Here is a 26,303-nt window from a genome sequence, read left to right on the forward strand (position 1 = left end):
TAATTTTGGTTATCAAAAACAACCATGCTTAATAGGTATCAAGCAGGATATTTTGCCCAAAGATTAATTTGCAACTACTGAGGCATGACAGGTAGCACACAAAGCAGGGAGAATCAGAAAACTGGCAGCTACACTTAGAGCCATTGGTTTTCAGACATCAAAATGCCTGCTGTGTTCACAACCTTGAATTTATCACATGGACCGCTACATCCTTAATGGAAAGAAAGGAGTGAGGTAATTGTTAAGGGTGCTCCTTCTGTCAGCCTTACCACAAGGTTATGGATCCATTCATTTACAGAAGAACATCAGGAGAATTTGTTTGAAATACCTACTCCTTGTCCTTGGTCCATTTTTCATGGGTGGGGACTTTTTTCCTCCTTAACTATAATCTTCCTCAACAAAACTAATTAAATAATGCATTTTTAATGAAATTCTTTGAAGTTGGATCAATTTTTCTATTTCATTTTCTTTTTTATATATTTTCTGCTAAAAAAAAAGTATTTCTTCTTGTTGAAGGAATTTGACCAACAAGTATAGGTAGGATACTTTCGAGCACCTGGCTCAGGGCAGGGTGTACCTCATCCTGCTCTTTACCACTGATATATTTCACAGAAACATGGAAGTGCGAACTGGAAGTCAGCTTTGGTCATTCTTCTGATATCATATTTTTATTTATTTTTGGACAAAACCTCCTTCTGGTTTTCTGAGATCATAACCAACAGTGTCAGCAAGTAAGGTAGTAATTCTAGTGAAAAACATTCTAGTCCAATTACATTTTTCAGTAACTAAGGAAAACTGGTTCAGTGATGTTCCTGTCTTCAGTATATATGCACTAAACTGGACAACTGGAGAGAAGGAACAAGGCTTCTTCCAAAAAATGAACATGCCATGCTTTAGCTTTCTCATCTAGCTTCATGCTCTCTGCAGACCCCACATGGAAAATATTGCATGTTACTAACTCCTAATATGATCAGGTTTTATTTATTTCTGCTTATTTTGTTATCATTAAAAATTGCTCCAGGCTGCATGTGTATTCCTCTAACTGGCAATAAAAAGGGGTAATGTTTGCTGGTTTAGTTAAGGATACAATATTTTTTGCCCAACTGCAAAAATAGTAGAAGTAGCCAGGCAGTGCTCTAAATTGACTGGCTCATTATCCAAAATATATTGTGGTAGTAGCATGCACAGTTCAAATATCACTTTACCATTTCTCATGCGACTCATGCAGCACGTAGGCACTGTACTGTATACGAAGCTTTCTCCAATTATTCTGTCTTTTTCAAATCCACACCCCTCATCTAGAAAAACAAGAATAATGAGCAATACAGAGTGACAAGTCATCATAAAAAGAGAAGAAGATGGAATGACACTTTCTATCAACGGAACATTCTGTGCATAGCACAAATCATACATGAAGGAGTTTGAAAGAGACAGAGAAGAAGAAAGTTAAGATGGAGAAAACTTACGTATTTCACTGATTTCTGCAAATATGAGTGATATTAACAGGAACCTTAAGGCACAATTTATGCATGAAGTTTATGCATTAAGCATTTCTATTTGAAAGGTTAGCTCTCTAAAACTTTGTGACCAAAGTCCTAGAAAATAGTCAGCTTCAGCTTCCAGCATCATGTTATGCCTTCTTTCAATGTGTGTGGGATAGAGGAGCTGCCACAGAAATGTGTAAAAAGTTGTCAGTTCCTAAAGGGCAAGAGGTAGCAACCCTTTACATGAGGAAGGCACTTCCTAAAATCCCCAAGAGCAAATCTAGCTGCCAGTACACAAAAATTTTTAACTCTTGCTCATAATTCAAAGCACTGCAAGCAGGCATTCAAGGGAATTACAATAGACCCAGGTATTGGTGTTGTGAGATAAAGCCCATCAGCTTCAGGGTACCTCCAGAAAACAACACACAGAGCTGTAACACCAAAATATTTCAGCATTTTTTCAGGTTTAGGTGCCCTTTTTAAAGGAAAGAAATGTTACTATTCTTAAACCAAAACAGTTTTTTTATATTTAAAAAATATTTCGTAATTATAGAGAGTTGCTAAAATACTTTATGTGGAATGGAGCCAGATTAAAGCCAATTTCAAGGTTTCCTAGTTCTGCATAAAATGGAATTTCCCATTTCAGTTCATAGCTCCCACATCTTATTAATTTCTGACCAAAGCGGGCATGAACTGAGGTGGGGATGTCAAGCAAGCAATCTTAACAAGCTTAGCAAGTTCTCTCTCCAGGTCAGTCTCAGGAAAGCTTGCCTGAAGATTTGTTTCGTCTTTGATTCCAGTGAACCCAAACAGGATTTAACCATCACGTAATCCCTGGGGGTTACGCATCCACTTGCACATGTGTAAGAAGAACAGTCTCATTGTTTCAAGTGAATCATGAACCTGGGTTTCCAGGAAGTTGATTTCTCCAGGCTCCCTATAGCTAATGAACGCATGAGAGAGAGGGGTATCTGTCTTGCTTCTCGGAGCAAGTTATAGTGTGCATCTAATTCAGGGTAGTTGTCTTCTGAGAGTCTCATCTTCTATATAGACTGCTTACAGTTTGATGTTGTGAGTACTTGTAAGCTAGTGAGAGGCAGAAGCTAGTTGCCTGTCAATAACATGACTCCCATTCTGATTTTCAGCATTATCACTCTGGCAGCTTGCTCTTAAATTCATTTAATAGTTTTTAGAAAGCCAAAAAACACATTCATCTGACAAGTTTCATCAATAATAAATTGACAGGAGAGTATGCAGAATCACATTTTGACCTTTTCCCAATAAACACATCATGGTATGAGTGCAGCTAATATCAAACAAATGCAGAAAATGGGCAAGGCATGTACATTCCAGCTCCAAACGACATATTTTTGCCAATCCAGTAAAAGAGTATTTCTTTCAATTACTCCTGGTAATGGTATCCTGTCCATCACTTGGAAACTACTGTTCTGCATACAGAATGTGGTATGAACTGGCCAAGGCCAGCAGTGTCCCTTTTCAATATATGTAAAAATCAAGATGCTTTCCAAACAGAAAAAGAACTGGGTAGTAGTGCATTTCAGAACTGCTTAGCTTTGGAGTTGACCACAAAAATTGGATGACATCCTTCTTATTCATAAAGTAAATGGTCACGGCAGCGTGGGATTTCTGCTCAGCTGCAAATGCCACTGGTGCAACATGAACCACGCCTTCATTATGTAGTTTTCTAACATACCTCAAAGGATAAGTGGATTACCTAATTCTGTAACTGCAAAGTGTATTACACAGCCCCCTAACAGAATGTGTATTCCTAAACAGAGAAAAAAAAAAAAAAGTAGAAATACTTTTAGAAGCATTTTCTTAAAATATTGTCAAAAATTCAACATTATGTATGAGAAAATAATAAAAACAGTCACATGCTACTATGGTGTTTAAACTAGCAGCGCTACTTTGACCGTAGTTGAAGGTAGACATCTCTCTCAAGAGGTAACACTCATTGAATTAGCCACACGATGGAGCCCAAAGGATCTTCGAGTCGGTAGTTAACATTGTCTTCCTGAATCAGATTAAGAACTAAGTAACGCAGTTTTGCAGAGCACTTTACGGGAGTTTTAAGCTGCAGACAAGGTATTCTCCAATGTAAATCCACCCCTGCCTAAAGATATTTTTCATTTAATAGATGACTGCCCATACATTGGTGAGCTTTGATTTCCCATGCTCAGGCAACAAAACCCCAGCATTTTCAAGGAATATTGATGAATGGAGAATTTGCATGAATTATGTAAAATGCTTTGAATAGTCTACGTCAGTTAGCTGAAATTTTCTTGACCTATGTTTACCTTGTCTCAGCTACCTTGGAGGGTTCTCTTGGTTTAGCCCCAGCTAGCAACCAAGCACCACACGGCTGCTTGCTCACTCACTTGTCCCCCCTCCCAGTAGGATGGGGAGGAGAATCAGAAAACAGTGAAACTCATGGATTGAGATAGGAACAGTTTAACCGCTAAAATAAAATAAAATATAATGCTAACAATAATAACGGTAAAATATAATAATAGTAATAATAACAATAATAATTGCAATGAAAAGGTGCATAAGAACAACAAACAAACAAACAAACCAAAAACAAAACCACAAAAACCAAAAATTAAGAAAAGACAAGTGATGCAGTATGCATTTGCTCATGACCCACTGACCGATGCCTGAGCAGTGATCTGCACCTCCCAGCCAGTTCCCCGCAGTTTCTATACTGGCCATGACACTCTATGGTATGGAATATCCCTTGGGCTGGTTGGGGTCAGCTCTCCTGGCCGTGCTCCCTCCCAGCTTCTTGTGCCCCTCCTCGCTGGCAGAGCATGGGAACTGAAAAGTCCTTGACTTAGGGCAAGAACTACTTAGGAGCAACTAAAACATCCCTGTGTTATCAACAGTATTCTCATATTAAATCCAAAACACAGCACTGTACCAGCTACTAAGCAGAAAATTAGCTCTATCCCAATCGAAACCAGGACGGGGTTGTAAATAATTTATGACCATTTTGCAGGGTTGTGTGAGACTTAATGATCTATACAACCTCTGTTAAGTGATAGTCAGATCTTGAGGGACCAGGCTCATGTACTTTCCATGCTGAAGATATTTCAGTTAGGATAAGACATGACCAGAAAACACCCTCCAAAGTACTCACTCAGGATAAGTAGAAAGTAGGCAGAGGAATGATAAGTGAGTGGGCTGAAGACTTTTCACTGAATTCGTAAATTTAAAGAACTTTTTTAGGTCCTCGGATCAATTTAATCATTCAGAAACTTTAAGTCATACAAATTCAGATGTCTAAATTTAGTCATCTATGTTGAAGCTATTCACCTTAGTCTCAATTTAGAGTTAATAGAGACAAATATGCATGTGCAGAGAGTGTTTCACCTGTCACATATCTGTCAGAATGCAAAGAATTGGCCCCTGGAGATAGTTATATTTCCAACTTGAATATAACGAGGAACATGGTTATGTTTAGTAACAAACATAGAAAACAAACTGCAATGAACTTCAGGATAGTTTGTTGTTAGTTATTATAACCACTCTCCCTCTCTTTTAAGAATCTGATATCCAAAGAGAGAAAAAAACACAAGTCATGTATAGATCTTAATAGCTGATTGAATATCCACTCTCATTGTACTTAGATGGAAGGCTAATGCAAATATTTAATCTAGAATTCTTAACATTAAGCTGCAAACTCTATGTTTAGCTCCCTAGCACCTCGTTTTCAGTGTTTTCATAGCTAAGGCGCATAAAACTAATGATGTTAACTTGCATCATTGTTCTTTAAAAAATGCCCACAATTTTATTCTCAACAGGATTTAATCTAAACCTTGTCAGTGGTTACACCTTTGTAATCCACTCAAGGTAAAACTGAGATTATACTTCTCTGTATGTCTTATGTAACAACAAACCTGCAAAACAATTCATATTTATAGACCTGACGTAGCATTTCAATTGCAGTTATGATTACAACTTGTGTTAATCGTTCTTACTTGCCTTAAAGTACAACAGTAATTTATTCAGCCCCTACTACCAATACATGGAGACAGTTAAACTAGTAGTTTAATGATTATGAAACAGCTGTGATTTCTGAAGAAAGAGTGATCTGTGTAATTGGTGGCCTGTGTGCTTACCATAAGTTAGGTTTAATACACGTATATTGGCATCATGTCAGCAACACACTTACCTGTAAATCAGCATAATATGCTTAAATGCCTGGATATCCATATAACACATGGTTAATTGGCTAAAAATTTCCCCATGGGGTAATTTATTACTTTATTGCTCTGCCTAAAGATATCTGCAAATGAATGCTCAGAGGTATTCTATTCAGATGCAATTCCAGAATGAACAGTTCTTCTAGTAGTAATCTATATTTCCTTTTTTATCTATGCAGACATCAGTTTCAGAAATGTGCTCTTACAAAATCATAATTAAAACAAAAACAGTGATCAGCACCATTTCATGAGGAACAAAGATGGCTTAGGATGTTCTGCCTCCAGAAGCTAGTCATTAGCCCTCTGCTTTAATCACCATATTAATTTGGGTAGCATACTGGGAAAAATCTGTCTTTTCAAAAGCTCATTATTTAGTCTTCTTCTCCACTCTTAATATCAACTAATCTCTCCTCCAAAATTCTTCTTTTCTAGAATTTCTAGAATAATGTGTGCAAGTATATATTCAGTTGTGATTATACTTTTACAAATCCAGTCATAGTTAAGGAGGAGCTCAACAAAGAACTTCATATTTTAAGTATTTGCATAGAATCTGCACCCAGGGGGTTAGTTTGTCACCTTTCACAAATAACAGGCATTAAGAAATAGATTGAAGATTCAAATATTAATAATTATTAACATCTGCAAAAGGTGCTCTTTCTGGCTCCAATTGTTTATGTAGAATGGTGAACACTATTTTTGCATAAACTAAAGTCAATATTCAGAAAAAAATGTCATCGTTCTACCATCCTACATATCTCTGCCCAATTTCACCCAATTACCCTTTATGAGTCAATAATCTGTGTTGCAATAAAGCATGGCCTGAGCTTGGCTATGTTTTGCCTTAGCTATAAGCAAATGTAAAACTGATATTTCTAAAAGTGAAAGTTTGTTAAGCATATTCTACCTCATCTGTATGTTCCCATCCCACAATTTCAGGGAAGAGCACATGAAAACGTCAGAAGCTGAGGATGATACTGAGAGGAAGCTCTTCAGGTCTTACGCCACATGTGCCTAAAGATGAAATGCATTAATGCAGCACATGTACTTCATCTGCATTTGACTGAAATTTTACTCTTTCCAGCTCCATCGATGGAAGATTTGTCCTCCTGGGATTTTAAGACTTATAGTACTTTAAAGACATTAGCTTTCAGTGCTATCATACAAGATTGCTGTTTCAACAAGACTTACATTTCCCAGTGCACTTCTATTGTTTAGCTGACAAACTGGGAAACAGAGAAAGATTGGGATCATTACTGATGTTCCCTATAGGCATGCATCTCAGATTCACGCTGAAGCAATTCCTCTCATTAAAAATCATTTTAAAATGTTGGAAATGTCTGTACTTCTTTGCTACTTCTACTATATTTACACCATGATAAAGTTTCTTCCATCCCTCCTCTTTCTGAACTACATTTTGTTTTTCCCAGTTACATAAGGTACTCTTGACTTACCAGTTAAAAATAAGTCTTAAAAAACAAGTCGTTCTAGACAACAACAGCAAAATCCCCTGAAACCGACAGTCAGCTCGTCCTTCACTGTGCAGCCCCAAGGTATAAGGCAAACCAAATGGCAAGGACACAAACATGCTAACTTTATGAAGGCAGATATCTTGGACCAGGCTGCTCTGATAATGGCAACAAGGCAGAAAGAAATGCAAGAGCAGTCTGACTGCTTTTTCGGCAGAAAGCGGCAATAGAAAAATCAGTCTGATGCAAGTGAATAAACTACAGGTTCTAATATCAGTGGTTAATTATTAGTTGTAATGGCAAACCGTGGCATTTTAGGAGGGTTTGCCTTAACCATTTACCCTGTCGTCATTAGTCACCAGTGTCCGGCTGAAAGAGTGGTCAAAGGAAGTCTGTGGTGCGGCACCGACTCAGACGAGCACTCCCCGCTAAGGAACACAAGTGAGAGCACTCGCTGGAAGCTAAAGTCCTCTGCTTCCCTGCAAACCTTCCGGATAGCCTTAGAGAAATCACTTTGTATTTCATACCTGCCATGTTAATGTGGCTTAATACTTCCTTAAAGTATAGAAACCTGGACAAATATCCTGGAAAAATGCTAGGTTTAAAGTAACTCAGAAATGTAAAATGACCACTGTAGGGAATGAAGAGATCCTCTAAGGACAAGGCTTGCACAGCATGCTCTTTAATATAATCACACCCCAAATTCCTCTATTTATGCCACCACCACACTCTTCTTGCTTTCTTTACTTTGACGCATCCACAGGATAACTATTGACTATACACACCAAGGCAATTTTCTAATGAAGAGCAGGGGTCAGGGTGAGCACAAACCATTCTCTTTATAGGAAACTTGCTGCAGCTAATCTGTTTTGTGAGGAGTCATCTTTTCAGACATATGCTCATTAGACCGTTTTTTCTCCACAAGCAGTCTGCCAGCTGCTCAGCCAGCCAGCAGGACTTGAGTAGGACACAAGCAGATATGAGGGATCAGGTCAGCTTATCTAGAAAACTTGGAACATTTCACTTCTTTGAATAACAAAGAGCACAGATAATAAGTTTACAAAGGCGGGGACCTGCTCTTGAACAGAATGATAAATCCTAATAATCCCTTTTTTTCCCAAAGTTATTATCATCTGAGACATTCTGAACTGGCCCAATGCAAGGAATATGTTTTATTCTGGTTGACTTTTTGATAAGACTGTTGCTCCACAGTCTGAAAAACCTTGCACCAACTAGAACAAAACTGTTGTATTCAACCTTAAAATAAAAGTGCATTGATGATTAGGTAGAATGCTGTAGCATCTGAAGTTCTTGCAGACTACAGTATTCCCACTGAATTTTGAAAGAAGAATGTTCATTAGTTTCTGAGGGCCAAATTGTTAGTTTTTCTAGAGTTCATTTTCAGGAAGAATGGACTGACTTAGCTTGAATAAGGAAATCAAAGATTTATTGTTCATCATGATGTGTAAACTGGAAGATGAAGGCACAAATCTTGAGAATTCCATTAAAAGACTCCTGTTGATCTTGATTCCTCTTTTGGCCTGTAATGTTGTTACAGACTAACGTCACAGGTGTGTTCTTCTAATGCCCAGTCCAAATCCTGTTAAAGGCTCTTTGTGCTTTCTTTAATGAGAGATGAACCAGGCTCTTACTTAGCCTAATGGGAAGTAACTTTCTTATTTATAATCCCCATGTAACTATCCAATTAGAAATAATCTCAGCTACAGCATGTATAATTATTTTGCTTTTCTTCACTAAAACAAATAGTTCTGGCATTGCAAGACACATTCTTTTTTTACAGAGTGTGCACACTCACAAATATATTTGCTCTCTGAATGGCAAATGACTGTTATCCAGATGGAAAATAGACATGTTATAATCTAAAAGCACATTCCGCTTTTAGCCTCACCAATTTATGGTTCAATAAACCAGAGGATTTCTTTTCTGAACCCATATCAGAAGCTAATTTACAAAAATATGCCGTATATAATTAATACCCTTCTGGCATTCAGAATAGCAGGCAAGAGTCAAATAAAACTTCAAGTGAATGTGAAAAACAGCAAGATAACTACCAAGCCTGGTTACCAAGTTTAATTTAGAATTACACAAAAGAAATTTCAAAAATGTTTTTGCTGAGGGTAGAACCAGATAATTTCACTGATCCAGTTCAGATCTTGATATAACAAAAGCTTCTTTGTAAAATTCATTAAGCAGTGTCAGTAAAGAGTCTTTAAATTAATGCTGTTCATATGTGGCCTAGCTCTGATTGTTTTTGGTGGTCACTGAAATTGTTGTGTGGCACAATATTCTGTGATAGTTACGTAAGTCATTATACCAGCCCCTGAAGCTCAGAATTTTTTTAATATTTGCCATGAATTTCCTTTTGCAAATTGAAATTCATAGCTAGATGAACATATCTTGCTACATCTTTCGACACAATACAAAATTAATTTCCTCTACAAATTGCAGACATATTTCATGGACACTCAATTACAATAGAATTTACCTAAGTTTATGATGTTTTGGGAACATTTTTTGTGTTTTCAGTGTGTTTAGGCAAAACAATTGAGCCTAAATTTACAAGAAAGTTTTCTTACGCCTCTATTACCCAAAAAAATGTTCTGTTATTTTCACTTTGCTCTGCACACCATCTCCAGTTGCTATCTCCTTAAATGCACAGCAACAACTTGGATTAAATAGAGACTGGGTATAAAATGGGAGCAGTTTTATACTGCAGGGAAAACAAGTAAAACAAGAACCCACTTGCACAGCGGTTACTTTTTGCCCCAAATGGGAAATTGGGAGCTCATGGAATCACAGCCCAGGAGCTCAGAGCAGCAGAATTATTGCTTGTGTTGCTGGGCCTGCAAAGGCAGCTCATCCCCTGCACTGCTGTGTCTCTCTGTGCAACGATGCTCTTTCACACACAGCGGAGGCTACGTGCAGGTGGCAGAGCCTTTATTCTCTTAAAAACAACAGCTGCCTTGCAAAAGTCAAGAAGAAAAAGCCAGCTGGTGGGTTAGGTGTTGGCATTTCACTCCCTCTGTAGAACCAATAATGGTATTGGGAACAGCTCCCTGAGCTCTCGTTTTACCTGGGAAATGTTCTATTAAGGTCCATGGAAAGTATCAGCTCAGTTTTCAGTTTGTTTTCATCTGTTTTTTTCTTGAAAAAAAAAGTGGAAAATGAAATGGCAGAAAGTTTAGGAGCTGCGGCACTGAAATGCTGAGTCCTTTTGTTTAGAAGTGCCCTAATTATGTTCATTACATTTTCAGATATGTCTTTCTGTTCCTTGGCGTATCACTGAATCCATCTGAAGTTCATTGACCTCACTAGGGCAGATGCAATTGTCGGCAACGTATATTCTTACATGTAAACAGCCCTAGGTGTCACTTCCTCACTCGACCTAAATTTATTTGTCTTTGTCCAGTATTGGACACCTTATGGTCTGAACTTGCCCTCTCTCTTAGTGGGCACTGAACTGAGCACTTCACTTTGCGAGGTAGTTGCCTTAGATTTGATATGTGGTCACCATGTAGTGAGGAGGTGCAGAGCCTTCCAGGGGTGTTTGCGTCAAACATTAACCAAATGAGGAATTCAGGGTGCCTGTGTTCCTCAACTAAGTGTCCCAGTTAGATGTCTGGGGCGGATAGTGTAAGTAAGACAACGCAAACTGTTGCACATTTTAATATAGATTTCACTGAATGTTTATCTTATGTGTCTACAAATGTCATGAATAAATGCATTAAATCCTGCATTATGGTCACAAAGATATTAAAATACACCTTTTTTGTTTACTTTTAGCTACCTCAGAGAAACTTCATGAACACAGTAAGTATCAAGTTGATAAAGAATTTAGTTAATTCAGCTTTTACGAGGAAGGTGTTTATTTATGTTGTCAAAGATTTGGCAGCTATAGATGGGATTCATCAACACAATCTCACAGGAAATTTTGACTAGTTTTCAACGACTGACTCTCTAATGCAGGACCAGGTGCATTTCACAGGTCCGGGTTTGCATGGAAACTGTTTTCCAATTCAGGCTGAGGTCAGACCTGCCTGTGCCCTCTGCCTCTGTGGCAGCTTCGCCCTGCAAAAAAATCCCGGGGGGCACAGATGAGGAAGGGTCTGTGCGGCTCTCTGGCTAGGGCGCTGACCCAAGCAATACAGAGATTTTTCTCGTGGTATGTTGCAGTCCTTACCTGCTACACTATTTAGACATAACTGCTATAAATCAGAATCAAACATATTTTTAACATTCCTCTGAAATGCTATAGCTTTCTTTTTTCTGCCTCATAATGCTGAGTTTTGGATATCATGCTGTTTTTAAACAGCACAAAATTGCATACAGCTTATATTTTAATACAGTATAATATTTATTATTGTTACTGCTTCACAATATAGCTATGGCATCCAGGCTCACAGAGAAATATGGAAAGCTATTTTTTCTTTATGCAGTATACTGAACTTTTATTTGCCATTCTATATGAGACAAACCCACTTCTGTTGCAATAAAATACTTTCATGATTTCTATATTAAACATCAAGGAGAAATTTTCTATACAGGAGATAGGTGATAGCAATCAAAAGTAGTATTGGAAGCATTTCACAATTTTAGAAACTCTGTGATATTTCTAAAAAACACAGAATGAAATTTTGTGATTTCTTAAAACACATTAAAAAGTAAAAATAATTTTTTTTCTCATTATTTTAAGTTTTTAGGGAAAAAATAATTAAATACCTTTTCTCAGGAAAGATATTTATCAAAAAATTCTTCTCAAGTCTAGTGTGAATATATAATGCAAAGTCATCTTTTATGATCATAATGAAAATATTTTGTTTTTAAAATCTTCTAAGAATTAGAAAGCATTCTAATGTAGGGATTTTCCTTATTTGCAGAGCACGAACACATTAAACATGAAAAAGCTATCTCTCAGACTAAGCCAGGTAGGTTTGGTAATTTAGTTTCCAGTTACTCCAGGCTCCACTCAATAAGGTTATGCATAGTTTGCAAAACTTGGAGACTTTCTTGAGCTAGGCACTGTTTTTTTGCTTTGCATCATTGGTTTTTTCAGAGTTTGGGAGAGGAACAAAAATGAGGGTGAAATTTAACTTGAAGGATTCAGCTTTTACAGTTTTTCATAGTTCCTGCGCCTCTTTCTCTCAATGGTGCAGTATGGCTTCGTAAGCATCAACAATACCCATTTTCCAGAGTTTGGGGAAGGAGTTCTCTACTGCCCTTCAGTACATCAGAGAGGAATACTGGGAATTACCCCGTCTCCGCCTTTTCAGTAAACCAGTTGCTACACAAAGTGAGTCTGATCCCAAAAAAGCTGGAGTTACTGTCTCACCGGGTACATGATAGCCTGCCCGGAGGCAGCCTCCAGTTTCTGAATCTCAAAAGAGCAGGAGCTGAACAATTTAAAACAAAATAATCCTGGGCTGACCATGCACTCGGGTAAATTGTAAGTAATAACCAGTGACAGCTGGCTGTGGTGAGCAGGGCAAGGGTCCCCCTTTCAAACCAGGGCTTCGTTCCTCATCATGCCTCTTGAGGAGGAAGGCACTCAGGGATCCACAGTTGGGTCTGGTGTGAAGAAACAAGACTAAGAGGACAAACTCATGGAAAACTCAACCGTTGGCGCTCTACTTACATCACTCCTGGGTGCTCTTACCAGATGCAGTGGGCACTGAAATGCAAGTATCAGCGTCCCATCAGCCTTTGCTGGCAGTGCTGCTGTTTGAACTTCACATAAAAATGAAGGACTCATGAATAAGTGATTGGATAAACCACTTAAAGCCTTATGTAATGATAAGCAGGTACTCTTTTTTTAATTACACTTTTCTTTCTGAATTTTTTTTGAAAGAAAACAATTTCTCCTATGCATTTACTGTTTTCCTCATCTGTTTTTATAATACAAAATTCTACTTGCAAGTTAAGCATTTCCACAGACATTTTGAGGTTTCCTGCAAGCCTTGAGTAGCTAATTTAGCAAAGTTGTATTGCTGGTTTTGAGCCAACAGGGGAAAACAGCAATGTTTCTCACTCCAGCCTTCAAAGACACAGAGGCCAAGCTTTTTTTTTTGGCCTCATTGATCACTTTTTATGTAGTAAGAGCTAGCAGAGTGCTTCAGCCAGCAGGTGGGTGCAGGTGGACTCAGCCAAGGCGAGAACCTCCTAGCAAAGAAGCCACCCTGCCCAGCTCTGTGTGTCCTGGGAGGGCTCAGTGGTGGTCCAACAAGGGGTTGCCCAGGGAGGTGACATGACCACCACTCGCATTTCCTACCTAATGAAATCAGTCCTGCTGCACAATCAGCCTGATCTTGTCCAGATAGCAGCATAAAAATAAATTTCTCTAGTGAGGCATTTGTAAACATCAGAGCATCGTGTCACAAACCAGTACACTGGACTGGTTAGGAGCTTACTCGAGTATAGTACAGTATATTCCAGGCTAAAGCCTTTGGAATTAAAATGCTTGAAGGAAAAAAGAAAAAAAAAAATCTTGCTAAATTTCCTTTAGCATAAAAGATCTATTCTCAAGTGATTAATGGTTGCTTTGGAGAGCAGTGGCTGTTTTGAGTTTCGGTTGGTGACTAGAAGTATTAATCTGCAAGCACTGGTGGTAATGGTGCTTCTGCCTGCTGTGTGCCAATGAGTGCTCTTGAGTTAGCAAACTGAATTATAAAAGCCTCGTTCTGTACAAAGCAGTGGCCTCCTTTTTCACCTTGATTCAGAGTAGCTTCAAACTATTATTCTTATGCCTCCTGTCATCAGACTTAGAAGTATCACATGACTGAGAAACTAGAGAATTTCAGAAAATATATTGATCCAGTAGGGAAATACTTTAATTAAAGAGTGTTTTGTGTATGTGTGTGAGAGCAAGTAAAGCAAGAGAATTCATTCCTGATAAAATTCTTCTGAAACTGCCTGCAATACACAGAGAAATGTTTACAGGTTTGTATTTTTCCATTTAAATTAGATACATCTGGGAAAAAAATGAATATTAATGCTTGTAGTGCTGCAAAACTACAGCTCTGCAGAGGAAAGAAATTCTGTCCAGTTAAATATTCCAGAACTTTAAACTTTGGGTTTATTCAAAATCAGAACAAAATCTGAATTTCTCTGAAATATTCACAAAAAATTTTTTTGGACTTTTTGTAGCTTTATGAGCTCATTGAATTTTTATTTTTTTTTTTGCCAGACTCTGTTTTTGCCAAAATACTATGTATTATCCACCGTAGATTTTTTTTCGCTGCTTTTCTTCATATTGAGTCTGATGATGAACAGAAATGATTTTGTGAAGATTCCTCCTGTCTTGAAGTGTGTTGCCTTGTAGAGAGTGTTCTCCTTAAATTTTGATAATCTGCTCCTTCAGTTTTCTTTCCGGTTACAACCAATGGCCACAAACTCAGAGAAAAAACCACAGAGTCTCCTCCTGGAGATCTGCCAGGAAATGCATCAGGGTGTTGCCCCGTGGAATCAGCAGATCAACACTCGCTCTGTGGTTAGGTTGCAGAATAGGCAAAGAATTATCTTATTTATTCCCAGATGAATGCAAGTCCACAGGCCTGTCCAAGACACTCCTTTTTCCAGAATGAATTCATTTTGAAAAGAAATCCCTTCCGTACTTTTAAATGGATCAGACATGCCATTCACTCGCAGACTTATTTGATCAACTCCTAGAGTTACACAGCAAACATTGCTGTAAATTTTCACCAGAATTAGAAAAGGCAAAAATATCTTATTTAGTGTTCAAAAGAGCAAGGATAATATCCAAAGAAAGACAAGCTCCAAACTTTTTGAGCTTTACTTGTTATTTATCCAGTGGATGGTATAGGGCTTATGTTTAAAGTCAGCATGATGGGTTTTTTTGTGTATTCGTATATGGGAAACTTAATATCCCAATCTAAATTTGTGAAATGCACTGTTATATACTAAAGCTCATCTCAGAGCAGAAAGAGGATACTTTATCTCAACAAGTTGCATCTTCAAGCTGTTAGTTTTGCTATAAAAAAATTCTAACTTCACAGACAACTATGAAATGGAGATGAGATTTTTTAATTCACTGCTTTCATAAGAAGCTGACAATAACAATAGCTGAGTAATGAGAAAAAAAGCCCTAAACTTAATAGAAGTGAAGAGAAATTAAATCGCCACCTACCAGATGACAACTGAAAAGCATAGCAATGCAGAGCTGCATTTTATTTCCAAAGAATAGAAAAGGTTCTAGCCACCCATCCCCTTCCCAGTACCTCCCTCCATCATCTCATTCAAGAACAAGTTTGACTGCCAGGCTGGAAAGATTGCTCATATTCAGGAGCCAAGCAGCTTTGTGCATGCACAGAGAGACTACCCGGGAGGGTTTCTAGCCAACTAATACTCAGATAAGTTGAATGGTTTCAGGGGACAAGACATCCCTGCCCGACCTGACCTCCACCCAGCCATTGTCAGCTTCAATCTGATGCCTGGCAGAGGTCTTGGAGAAGAGGAAGGGGCCAGAGGCATGTGGCTGTAAACTGCTTTCATCAGCAAGAGGAAGGGGAAATAGGTTCTGAATGTGTCTTAAACATATTTAAAAAGAAAAGAAGTGATGTATGTGAATGTTGAAAGGTAGGGGTTAGGAGAGAGATTTGAATTCAGGTATGGGAAATGAGAGAAAATGGGAGTAGAGCTATGAAAAGATCAGGAAGGGTGAAGTCCAAGTCAACCAAACTGGGCACAGTAGAGATCTGAAAATAAACATCCTAATTCCCACCTAACTGGGATGTTGGGCAGTTAAGACAAACCCCAGCTGATCACAAAGTGTAGTCCCAGCTGTGCCTCTGCCTGAAGCTTCATCCACCATCCTACTCGGAGGAGAGGCAGCTCAGGTCTGGTGCCTGATGTCAACATCGGTCCACATCATCTGAGAACTGTGCTGAGCAAAGCCACAGGCAGCTCAGAGCATGTGAACTTGAGCAGCTTTTCTCGTGAGATTAGCAGAAGCTCAGGGCTGCTCTAAGGTTTTGTGACAGATATCCAGCTGGGTCTAGCTAAGCTTGTCCAGTAGCAGGTGGCTTGAACTGGTATTCAGACTGTCCCATGTAGATGTGCCTCTGCGAGTTAGCATGTGCTTGGGGGTCTTCGTACCTTTCTCGTCTTCAGTGTAGACACACATGGATACATCCATTCATATTTGTGGTTAGGTAGTACCTAAGCAGAAGTTCTCAGCATTGTATAATACCAAACTGTTGAACTTGGACACTTAGGAAGGTGATCACAAAGTTATAATAGTTGTATTATTAGAGTTGTATTATTCCATCTGAGTGCCTGCCTGAAAGACACTACCAGGTATGTAGCTGTTTCTGGTGGCTGAGAGATTAGGCCCAGTAATTTATTTTTTCCATGGAGTATGATCTCACCATGCAGTCAGAACTCATAATGCATGCACACTATTTTACAGTGCAACTATGATGCTAAAGTGATGCTAAAGACATGCATTTATTTTGTCATTGTGAACCGTATGTATAATATCACGTATAGAAATATTTTTCCAGTTACATGCACCTATGCTAACACAGTGTGAATTTCTAATTTTAATGTTGCTTTCACAATACAGAGGAGAAAATTAAACAACAAAAGACAGCTCCCGCTGAGAAGTCAGGTAGGAACAAGTCATTCTCTCCTGATTTAAGAGGGTTGGGGGGAGAAGGCGTGTTAAACACTATTCAGTACTCATCTAATTTAGTACGTTTGCATTGCAATCATTTTTTTACAGTATTTTGAAATACATGACTGATAACACTCTTAGAGCAAATCCAGCAGAGTGGCAATTGCAGATACAATTCTAAGAACAGTCTTTCTGATGACGAAGACAGGTCAAGACATTACAGCTCTTGAGCTGCTCGTTCCAGCTTCTCTGCCAGAGATGGGCTAATGAAATGAGGTGTAGCTGTAAATCAGATCTCTGAAATGATCCCACATATCCTTGTAAGGCATCGCTGTTTGTTTTTTTCAATCTCAGATCTTGCAAGAGACTGAATTTACAGCACAGAGACCAGTGCCTAAGTAGGGAGTGATGCAGGAGGATAAATCGCCAGTCGAATTAGGAACTCAGATGGGTCTTAAACTGGCTTGCTTATGGGGAGAAAGTTTTTGGAACTGATCTCTAAGTCTTTGGGTCTTCTCTACGAGTCAGACCTTGTAGATTTTGTAATAATATTGCTGACAGAAAAAAAAATCAAGTAATATTGACTGTTATAGAAGCCCTGAAGAGTCACCCAAGGAATTAGAACACTCTCATCATCATTGACAGCCAATACAAATCTATCTTGAAGGATTTTTCTAGATATCAACCTCTTGAGTTCTACTGGGGGTAGCCTTGATCCAAACATAAAATGAAAGGTTCCCAAATCTTGGACAATGATGCCAACAATGTTTTTTTTATTTGATATGATAATGAGTATTTTCAATAAAATAAAATGTTTTTTTGTTTTAAGCTGAATGGTGCTGGCTACTACCTCATTTCTGTCTTATTTTGCATATGTCTTTTCTTCTCTGCAGTAGCAGAATAGATGTGCAGAATAGATGTTGTACAGAATAGTATGGTTCTGTCTCTAATTGTGAATATTCATATAATTAATTTGTGGGTTTATATTGCTTTCTACAAGAACTCTCATGATGATCTATCATTTTACAATGAAGTTATGTTCTGCAGCATTCTGTCTGTTATCCAATAAAAATACTGTTTTGATAGCTTTTATCTGACCATAAACTGTTGTAGCTTGTTCAAAACCATGTAAATTATATTTCTGTTAATAGAATTGGAGAAATTGATGCAAAATACTTCAATATATTTCTAACCTGAATATTTAATGAGTTAGCAATTACTGACAGGCAAACAAGTCTGGAGAAGGAATAAATTATATCTTTGAATGTACAGGATTTTCACATCTAAATTCACCGTTTTATTTTTAGGGTCAACTGAGTTTCACTCTTAGTTTGTGAGTAAAATCAGAAGACTCAAACTGTGGTTTAGCAGTGATTGGGAAAAAAAACTGTCAGAAATATCACGACTTGACTACTTTTTGTAAGATTTTTTAGAGTCATGTGCTTGCCAAATCTTTTTCCTGTTTGTTGGAACCAAACTGAAAATGCAATATTTCAGGTTGGCCAACTTAACATAAGCCACTACACAAATATCTTGTAAGTTTTTACATCAGTACCCACTGAGCTTGAAACAGGCAACTTCAAACAGTGGGTAAGTCATCCCATCTTTCTTTAACAAACATTTTATAATGATGTGTACTAGCCTCTGGAGATGACTACTGCTCTCCTGACTAAAAATGTAGACCAGTGTGTTCTTGATGTTGCAAACCAGTTGAACTTCACCCAAAATTTCCAATCATCTATTGACTGGTCTGGAGCTACTTCTGATTTACACTGTTACACATGGAGAAATGATCCTGGAATACATAAATGTGTTACCGTGTTAAATTACAGGATACCGCATTATTTCAGCACTAGTGGGAGTTGCAAAGGTCTAAATATGTCAGAGCCTACCTGCATTTTAGGGATCTGAATGCTGTGTGTCTTTACATGAGTAAGGGAAGCTAGGAACAAGCGACAACTGATTGCCATAAAAATATTTGAATGTTAAAAAGAGAAAAAAAAAATGGAATCTCTTTTCTCATTATGTCTAAATATTACAATTTACTTTCTTTTGTCTTCTGTAGTCCAGGCAAAGCCAGCAAGTACGTGGTATCTACCTTGATCAGAAAAATTCCTGTAAAATAGCTGGATATGTGTGGCTTTTTTGACTTTAACATATGAAACTTCTTCCTTAGCAACTTCTAGTTTTGCTTAAAATTATAGTCTTCCTTTACTTTCATTTAACATGCTGTCTTGTCATTGCTATTTAAAAGTCTGTTTGACATCACCAATTGTTTCAGCACAGGAGTCAACTCATTCTATGCTTCCCATATCACAAGCCGCAACAACAACAACAAAATTAATATCGAAGTGTCAAACTTTTTTTTCCAGTAATAATAATGAAATAGAAATGAGAGCGGGGGGGAGAAAGAAAAATATGTATTGCCTACCAAGCAGTGCTAGTTCTCTAATTTTCCACAGTTAGATATAATTTCTCCATATAGAATAGGATGTGTTCAAGACTTTGGGAATTCAGCTCAAGTATGTCTGAATTAATAACATGAATGTTGAGTGAACGGTTGCTGAGTGTGCTCTGTGCTTTCCTTTCAAATAACAAAAAAGGGGAGTAGATACAAATTACACTTCTGAAATTGAGGCGAGCCCCTATTAACTGACTTCTTCCTTAAGATACATGCATAACTTTTAGTATCATTAATAGTAGCTTTATGTGTGGATCTATGTGCAGTACTACTGAGCTTCGCTATTTTGTGGCAATAATATATTTGTGCATAATCTGTTAGTAACTAGTCATGTGTCTTTTTTCCAAAATAACAGCATGAAGCAAGAGAAAATGAATGTTTATTCCTGAAAAATATACATGCAACCCTTCTTAGTTAAAAAAAAAAAAAAAAAGTACATACAAATTGTAACTTAGAAACATTATGGCAATTCTGTTGTGCTCTTTCTTTTATGTAGAGCATGAAGCAGTCAGACACGAAAAAGATGTTTCTCCTACAAAACTAGGTAAGCACCCCTGTATTTTATGCATTCCTTATTTTTGAAACCATTGTTTCACAAAATTGCAAAATATAATTGATATGACAAATGTCAAAATCATGGTCCTGTGATCTATTTTGCCCTATAGAATGGCCTTGACCTTGACGGGTCATACCATAGCTGAGGTAGCACAGTGTGTATTTACAAAGCCAGTTGTCATTTTAAGATACATGTATCAAAGGTCAAATTTCTGCTTCTGTAATTCCACCTATGTCAAAGAAGTTATGTCAGCAAAGAATTTGAACTGTTTTCTGTGAAAGTGCTTGCTTTAAATGGCTTCATTTTGCTAATTATTTGTGGTATTATTTGTGGTATTTATTTGGACTTCACAGTCTTCCTGTATGAGTCAATTTCTCAGGACCAGCAATAGTTTAATTTTCGTCCACAGCAGGTATTACACAATACGCTATTCAGATCATGACCTGATACTATCCATCATCTATGATAAATGTCTTTGTATATCATAGCGTCTATGCAGCCTCACTTGTACAAGACAGAGCAAAATTACTGCAGGTATAGGAAGCAGCACTGTTTGGTTTCCCTGAGAAGCAATCACCATGGGTTTAAAAAAGTCTTCTCCATAAAAGGAAATAAGTAAAGAATTAACATTCTTATTGTTAGTATTATTCATCCTCAACCCTAACACAGCAATTATCATGTGTAGATGAGAACAGTCCTACTATCATTATCCATCATTAGGTTGTTATTAATGACTGTGAAATTACTCAAAATTATATTTCAATATGCAGTAGATACATAGAACAAATAAAGCCATTCTCCACCGTAACAGTGCCACCTGGCACTTCTGACCATTTTTCTTTCCTTTTTTTACTTTCCAGTCAAACTGAAAAACACTGCAAGTATGTGTCATATCCTGTTTCCTACGGAATATAAACCTTCTTTTCAGATGCGTGTTGTCTTAATTTGCATTTTTGCAATTTTGTCATGTCAGACAATGCTATTTTCTTGCTTATACTACAGATACTCTTGTACTCCATCTGCTTAGTAACAGCTGAACACACCAAAACGAAGTACATTTATAATTTAATATAGTGAAACTGCAACATTCAAACTCTGTTCACAATTTTTACTTTTTATAAAACCAAACTAAACTATGCTAGTAGCATAGTTGATGTCTGGTGATTTTAGGTGCGTGTAGACAGATTATTTATCCTATGCAAATATATTGTTTATTAAAAGCAACAAAATGGAATGTCACATAACTGAATTAGACAACCTTTCATTACTTCTTTTACCATTTGGAAATGACTTATTTCATTAATTCACTAAACACATTCTTGGCCTTTTTTCAATACACCTTTTTTTTCCTACTTTAATAAAAAACTTAATTAAATTAGAGAAAGGAATATTTCCATTTTAGATTAGTTTTAAGGAGGATTCAAGGAGAATTTCTTGCATAACAAAGGCTTCCAGTAAAGTCATTGGATAATGTCCTTGTTAAGGTCAGTAAGATTTCTGAATAGATAAAGACTGGGATCTATGCTTATTGTGGCAAGTCACTACACGTTATATGCTGCAAATCATGATCAGACAGCAATCAGCAGGACAGTGTTTACACTGCATGCTTTGAATTGGGAAAATGTTGAAGTATGGCCCTTCACAGATGAATTAGTTGTAGCCTCTTTAGCATAAGATCTCTGTTTTCTTTTTGGTACTATGCCTGGCACATGAAGACCAAACCATGTGTTATTCTGATGAAAAGTAATCTACAAAGAGTATTCAAAACCAAGGCCAAGCCCCATGAGACACAGACCTCTTCCTGACGACAAGACAAGGCAAATTGATTTCATTAAGCTTCTTAAATTCAGTGCTTGAAGTTAGACAAGATGAAAACACGCTCTTAAACACCTGTCAGAAGACACAACACTATTCAGAACGCAAGCTCCAAAGGCAAAGGGGGAACACGAAGCATCTGAAATGTGCCAGCACTGAAGGATCTGCAATCCTAAACTGCAGTGTTCAGTTTTCAAGCTATCATTGCAAGGTTATTGCTTCCTCTGCAGCTATTAGTGGGTTTATTTCCATTTTGGCCAGTATTTTAAGCAAATTTTCCTCTATTTGATTCCATTATTCAGATTTGTTCAGTCTTGTATTCACTGGATGTGTTCACTGACATTTGACATCTTCTGCACTGATTTATCTGAGACACCCACTGATGGCACTTTCCACTATTAGAGAATCATCGGAGTTTTCAGTGACTAATTCCTCATGCTTTTTGCAATAAGGAACATTTTAACCCAAAATCGCTGTCTACAATGCTTTTTTATCAAGAGCTATATTACCCTGGCATAATGTGCATATAAGGAATAGCCAAGATATTTTCCCTTGACCTTTGCCGAGGGATGTTTGTACCACATTCTTGAGCTTATATCCTGCTGTTTGAAATGATTATAAAGGTTAACAGTGCCTTTAGAAAAAGAAAATGAAAAAAAATACAAAAGAAAAAAAAGATAAAATAAAAAACTGTAACAAGCAGACCTATGATCATATACAAAAGTAATTCTGTTTACACTGCCTATTTTGAGCTAACCATCCTTGAATAGATCTAGTTCAAGATTTTAAGCACCAGAGCTACCTATTTTAAATTGCTTTTTTCCACTTAAAGAAGAACACTTAGTTGGATCACTGCCGCCTCTATTTCTAGAGCTCTATATAGCTTTGCTTTGTGTATTTCTCAGCCAGGTGTGCAGTATACTTGCCATAACATGAACATAGTTATCATGTAATTCAGTATGAGATGTAGCCATGGACACAAAATGCTCACTGATTTTGAAGTTAAAGTCTAGTAGGAATGTAAAATAAATCCATGCATTTATCCTGGGCCGAATTTATTCACACACTGTACCCTGTGCAGTCTTACCGTAAAAGTAAATGGGGTTTAAATCAGTAGAGAGATTGTATCATTAAGTGAATGACAGGTTATGTACAGAAATACAAGACTGAGTTTGAAAAGTCCCCAGATTAAAAACAAATAAATTTTTATAGTAACCTGCTGTAGTGGTGTAACCCAGCAGGCAGCTAAATGCCACACAGCCACTCACTCAATTATAAAAGCAATTAGTAAACTATCTTATTTTTCACTTTTTCTGTTTTAGCATGCAGGAGGGTCTTTGACAGCAATTGATCCTATATCAAATCTGAACGTGTAATGAAACTCAGAATCAATCATTAACCCTAAATTAGGATATATGCATATAACTGGGATGGTCCCAATCCCTCAGTCAGACACCGCCTCAGGGAGTGAGAGCATAAATCCCTTTCCCAGATTTAGTGTCTCAGACAAATCTTTTTTTTTCTTCTGAAAATGAGAAGAGGTATTAATCCATGGGTAACGTTGCAATAATGTATCAGCTTTCAGCAACTATGAGCATGATCATAAGCAGAAATGTAACTATTAAAGGACTTCAGCGTGTTAGCACTTAACACCAGCATGCTGAATGCCTGTGATGCCTAAGTGTTGAGCACTGACATCAATGAGTCTCCTTATGAACGAAGACCTGAATGAATGTTTCATGGCATGTGTTAGTGAAAATCATGCTTAACTGCTCAGTCCTCCTGTGGAAAAAGCATTGATTGAAACATTTTCACCTTGGTGTGAGCTGTAGAACCTCGTGTTCATCTGAAGCCAAAACTCAGCATGAAGAAAATACAGAGATAATTCAATCAAAGTAGACCCTGAAATGTTTTATGAGCATATTCCCTTTTTATCCAGCTCTAGGTTCAAGGAAAAAAGGTTTTGCATGGTTAGTGAGGTTATTATCCTTCCTTAAAATTGTGTTCTAAAATAAAACTGGGACTAATGAAGTAGCGATGGGTAAAAAATTCTTGGATTCCAGGTCACAATTTAATTCATTCCTTTGACTTAAAAAGTGTAATCATGGTTTACACCAGGGAATTTCTATCCCATTGAATTGATCAATTTTCATTAATTTTTATGGGTTTTATAGTAGCACGGGAATATATGCTGCTTTTGTGCTAGGTGATGTGCAAAGATGCAGTCAAAATTTTTCCAGCTCTCAAGGGCTTTTACTCTTAAAAGACAAGGCAAACCGATAATGCAGGAGAAACAGTTATACAGAGGAGGAATGCCAGCTGTTCAAGGTCAATGTCAGTCTTTGGCTGGGATGTGTGGATGGTAAGAAAAGAGAGGTAACAGTTAAACTGGATACACTTTTTTGGAAAATAGCATAGTCAGCTATAACCTTGAATGCACATTTAAAAATAACTTTATTTAAATATTTGCTTGCTGGAAAGCTTTGATTGGCACACTGTTTGCATTTGCAGGAACCATTGCATGCTGGATTATAGCACTTCAAAGAGTGAGACTCTTAGCTTTCACTGTGAAATTCTCTGTACAGGCCCATTGTTAAGGTACATTTGTTGGCAAATTAATACCCTGCAGAAAAGTTGCAGATGAAAAAGAAGATCTATTTAAATGGTTACTTGCCTTGAAAAAACAAGGTACTGAATCTCATGTTCTTTTCCTTCCCCACTTCTTCATTTCTGATTATTTTTCTGGAGTGCCAACAGGTGAAATCCCAACAGCAGGTAAATATTAGATTTCTCTGGTATGTCTCATGGAAAGAATTAATACCAGTGTTGATTAATACATATTGTTCATCAACAATGAACAATGCTAATGTAAACCAGCATTGATTAACTGACAGCATTGCAGCTACGCAGTTCTCTACCAAAAGCTGTTCTGATCAGTCGGTTCTGTTATTTTCCCTGTTCATCTTCTGCAGCATGTTTTGATGAGTTAGACACAGGTGATCAGCACTGAGCAAGCTAGTGCTAATCAGATAACACACACACCAGAGGTCATTGAACAACGTGTTATTACAACTGGTTGGACAATATCAAGTACAAATTAACAATTTGAAGGCAGCCTGCCAGTTTTCTGCTGTAGTCAAGAGAGAATACTGAAATGGGCCCAGGCGCCTGAAGCAATACACCTTACTTAATTTCAATCTGCCGTGTTGAATGAAGTCACAGACCAAATATCTGTGTTTGCAAGCTGGGGAAAAGGATGCTGAAAAGAAAAAAGCACACGTTCTAAGTGAATGTACAATTAGAGAAAAATAAGCTAAATAAAATAAATCAGAATCTACTGATGCAGGACTTCAGAATGGTCCCATTTGGTGGTTCTAAAAGTCCATCTATGTCCATATCCTAGGGCTTTATTTTGTTTATTTGTTTCAGATGATTGAGATTGCTCCGGGAAAGAGAGTAAGAAACAGGCAATAGACAGAGGGATCCTTCCCTGGTGCATTTTGGCCACCAATAATTAGACCGTTCTGGCAGTAGTTAGGGAATTACAGAATTCTAGTGCCTAAAGCCTTTATCAGGAATTTCCAAACTACTCTGCAACCAGTAATATTCAAACAATTTCCAATAGTTGTTCAGAAAGCCCAGAACTGCTACTGCCACTAAGGGTAGCAGCCACTGTTGTAATATTAGATGTGTTGAATACATGCCATGAGACACATTTACCACCATTTATTATTCCAGGGAAATTACTAGGAAGATCAGCTTTGTGCAATGTCCTTATTGTAAGAGCCCCATATTTCTGATGCCTGTCACTTAACGTTGTTTCCTTGCAATTCTTTCCAGCCACGAAAAAAACAAAGACAGCTAAGGAAAAAGAAGGTAGGAATTTACTCTGTGTGTGCATATACATGTAGAAGATTACAATAAAAATAGTATGATATAAAAATTATGCATGTACTGCTATTTGAAACAGCCTTTAAAAGATCTATGTTAATTTTCAAGGAATTTTACTTGAAAACTCTAGGTAATAATCTATTCAGCAGTCAATTTATCAATCTTGAACTGTGCTACTTTTTCCTTGCTAGAAAAACCAATTGAGAAGAAACATCTGAAAGACGAAAAAACCAAAGGTAATAAAGGGATGAAAATCTCTGCAAAGAACAATGAAAATGCAAATGTTAGTTTTCTTCATAGGATTGGAAAAAGGAGCTTTGTTAGTCTTTCTAAACACGTGCAAGTAAGCCAAAATTATGAAATTGTACATAAATCCCTAGTAATTGAATGGTTGATGGCCCTTCTTCATGTGAGCATGAAGGCTTACCCCAGCACACCGAAAGTGGCTGCAGTGCCCTGCCTGTGACCCCCCTGGCCAGCACAGCATCAACCTGTCTGCAGGGCCCTCCAGCACTGTATCCGCAGGCCAGTCGGATTAGCAGTCCCTGCTTAGTCTGCTGTTACACTCCCTAGTGAAGTAGTGCAAAGTTCCTCTCCCTAGCTTGTGTGATGCTTCAGATCACCAGTCTCATATCATAGAATAACTACACTGCTAAGAGGAAGCGCTATTTACACGTAAGATAGACTTCATGGTCACCCATATTCTGACTAACCTGTTGGACACAGCACTGTCTTGATTGTTTTCCTTCAGTAAT

The 26,303-nt window shown here is 37.6% G+C and overlaps 1 protein-coding gene across 1 annotated transcript in view; it reads left to right on the forward strand.

The window, feature by feature from the left end:
* LOC104162426 (triadin-like) overlaps positions 1-26,303 on the forward strand; it is a gene marked incomplete at its 5' end in the record, with an annotated part of 187,016 nt that overhangs the window by 146,840 nt on the left and 13,873 nt on the right. Inside the window, one exon of the mRNA XM_009701141.1 lies at positions 25,740-25,891. Coding sequence (XP_009699443.1) covers positions 25,740-25,891 — 152 coding nt within the window. The remainder of the gene's footprint in view (positions 1-25,739; positions 25,892-26,303) is intronic.

Source organism: Cariama cristata, unplaced genomic scaffold (assembly GCF_000690535.1).
Source record: "Cariama cristata isolate BGI_N322 unplaced genomic scaffold, ASM69053v1 scaffold5605, whole genome shotgun sequence".
NCBI lineage: Eukaryota > Metazoa > Chordata > Aves > Cariamiformes > Cariamidae > Cariama > Cariama cristata.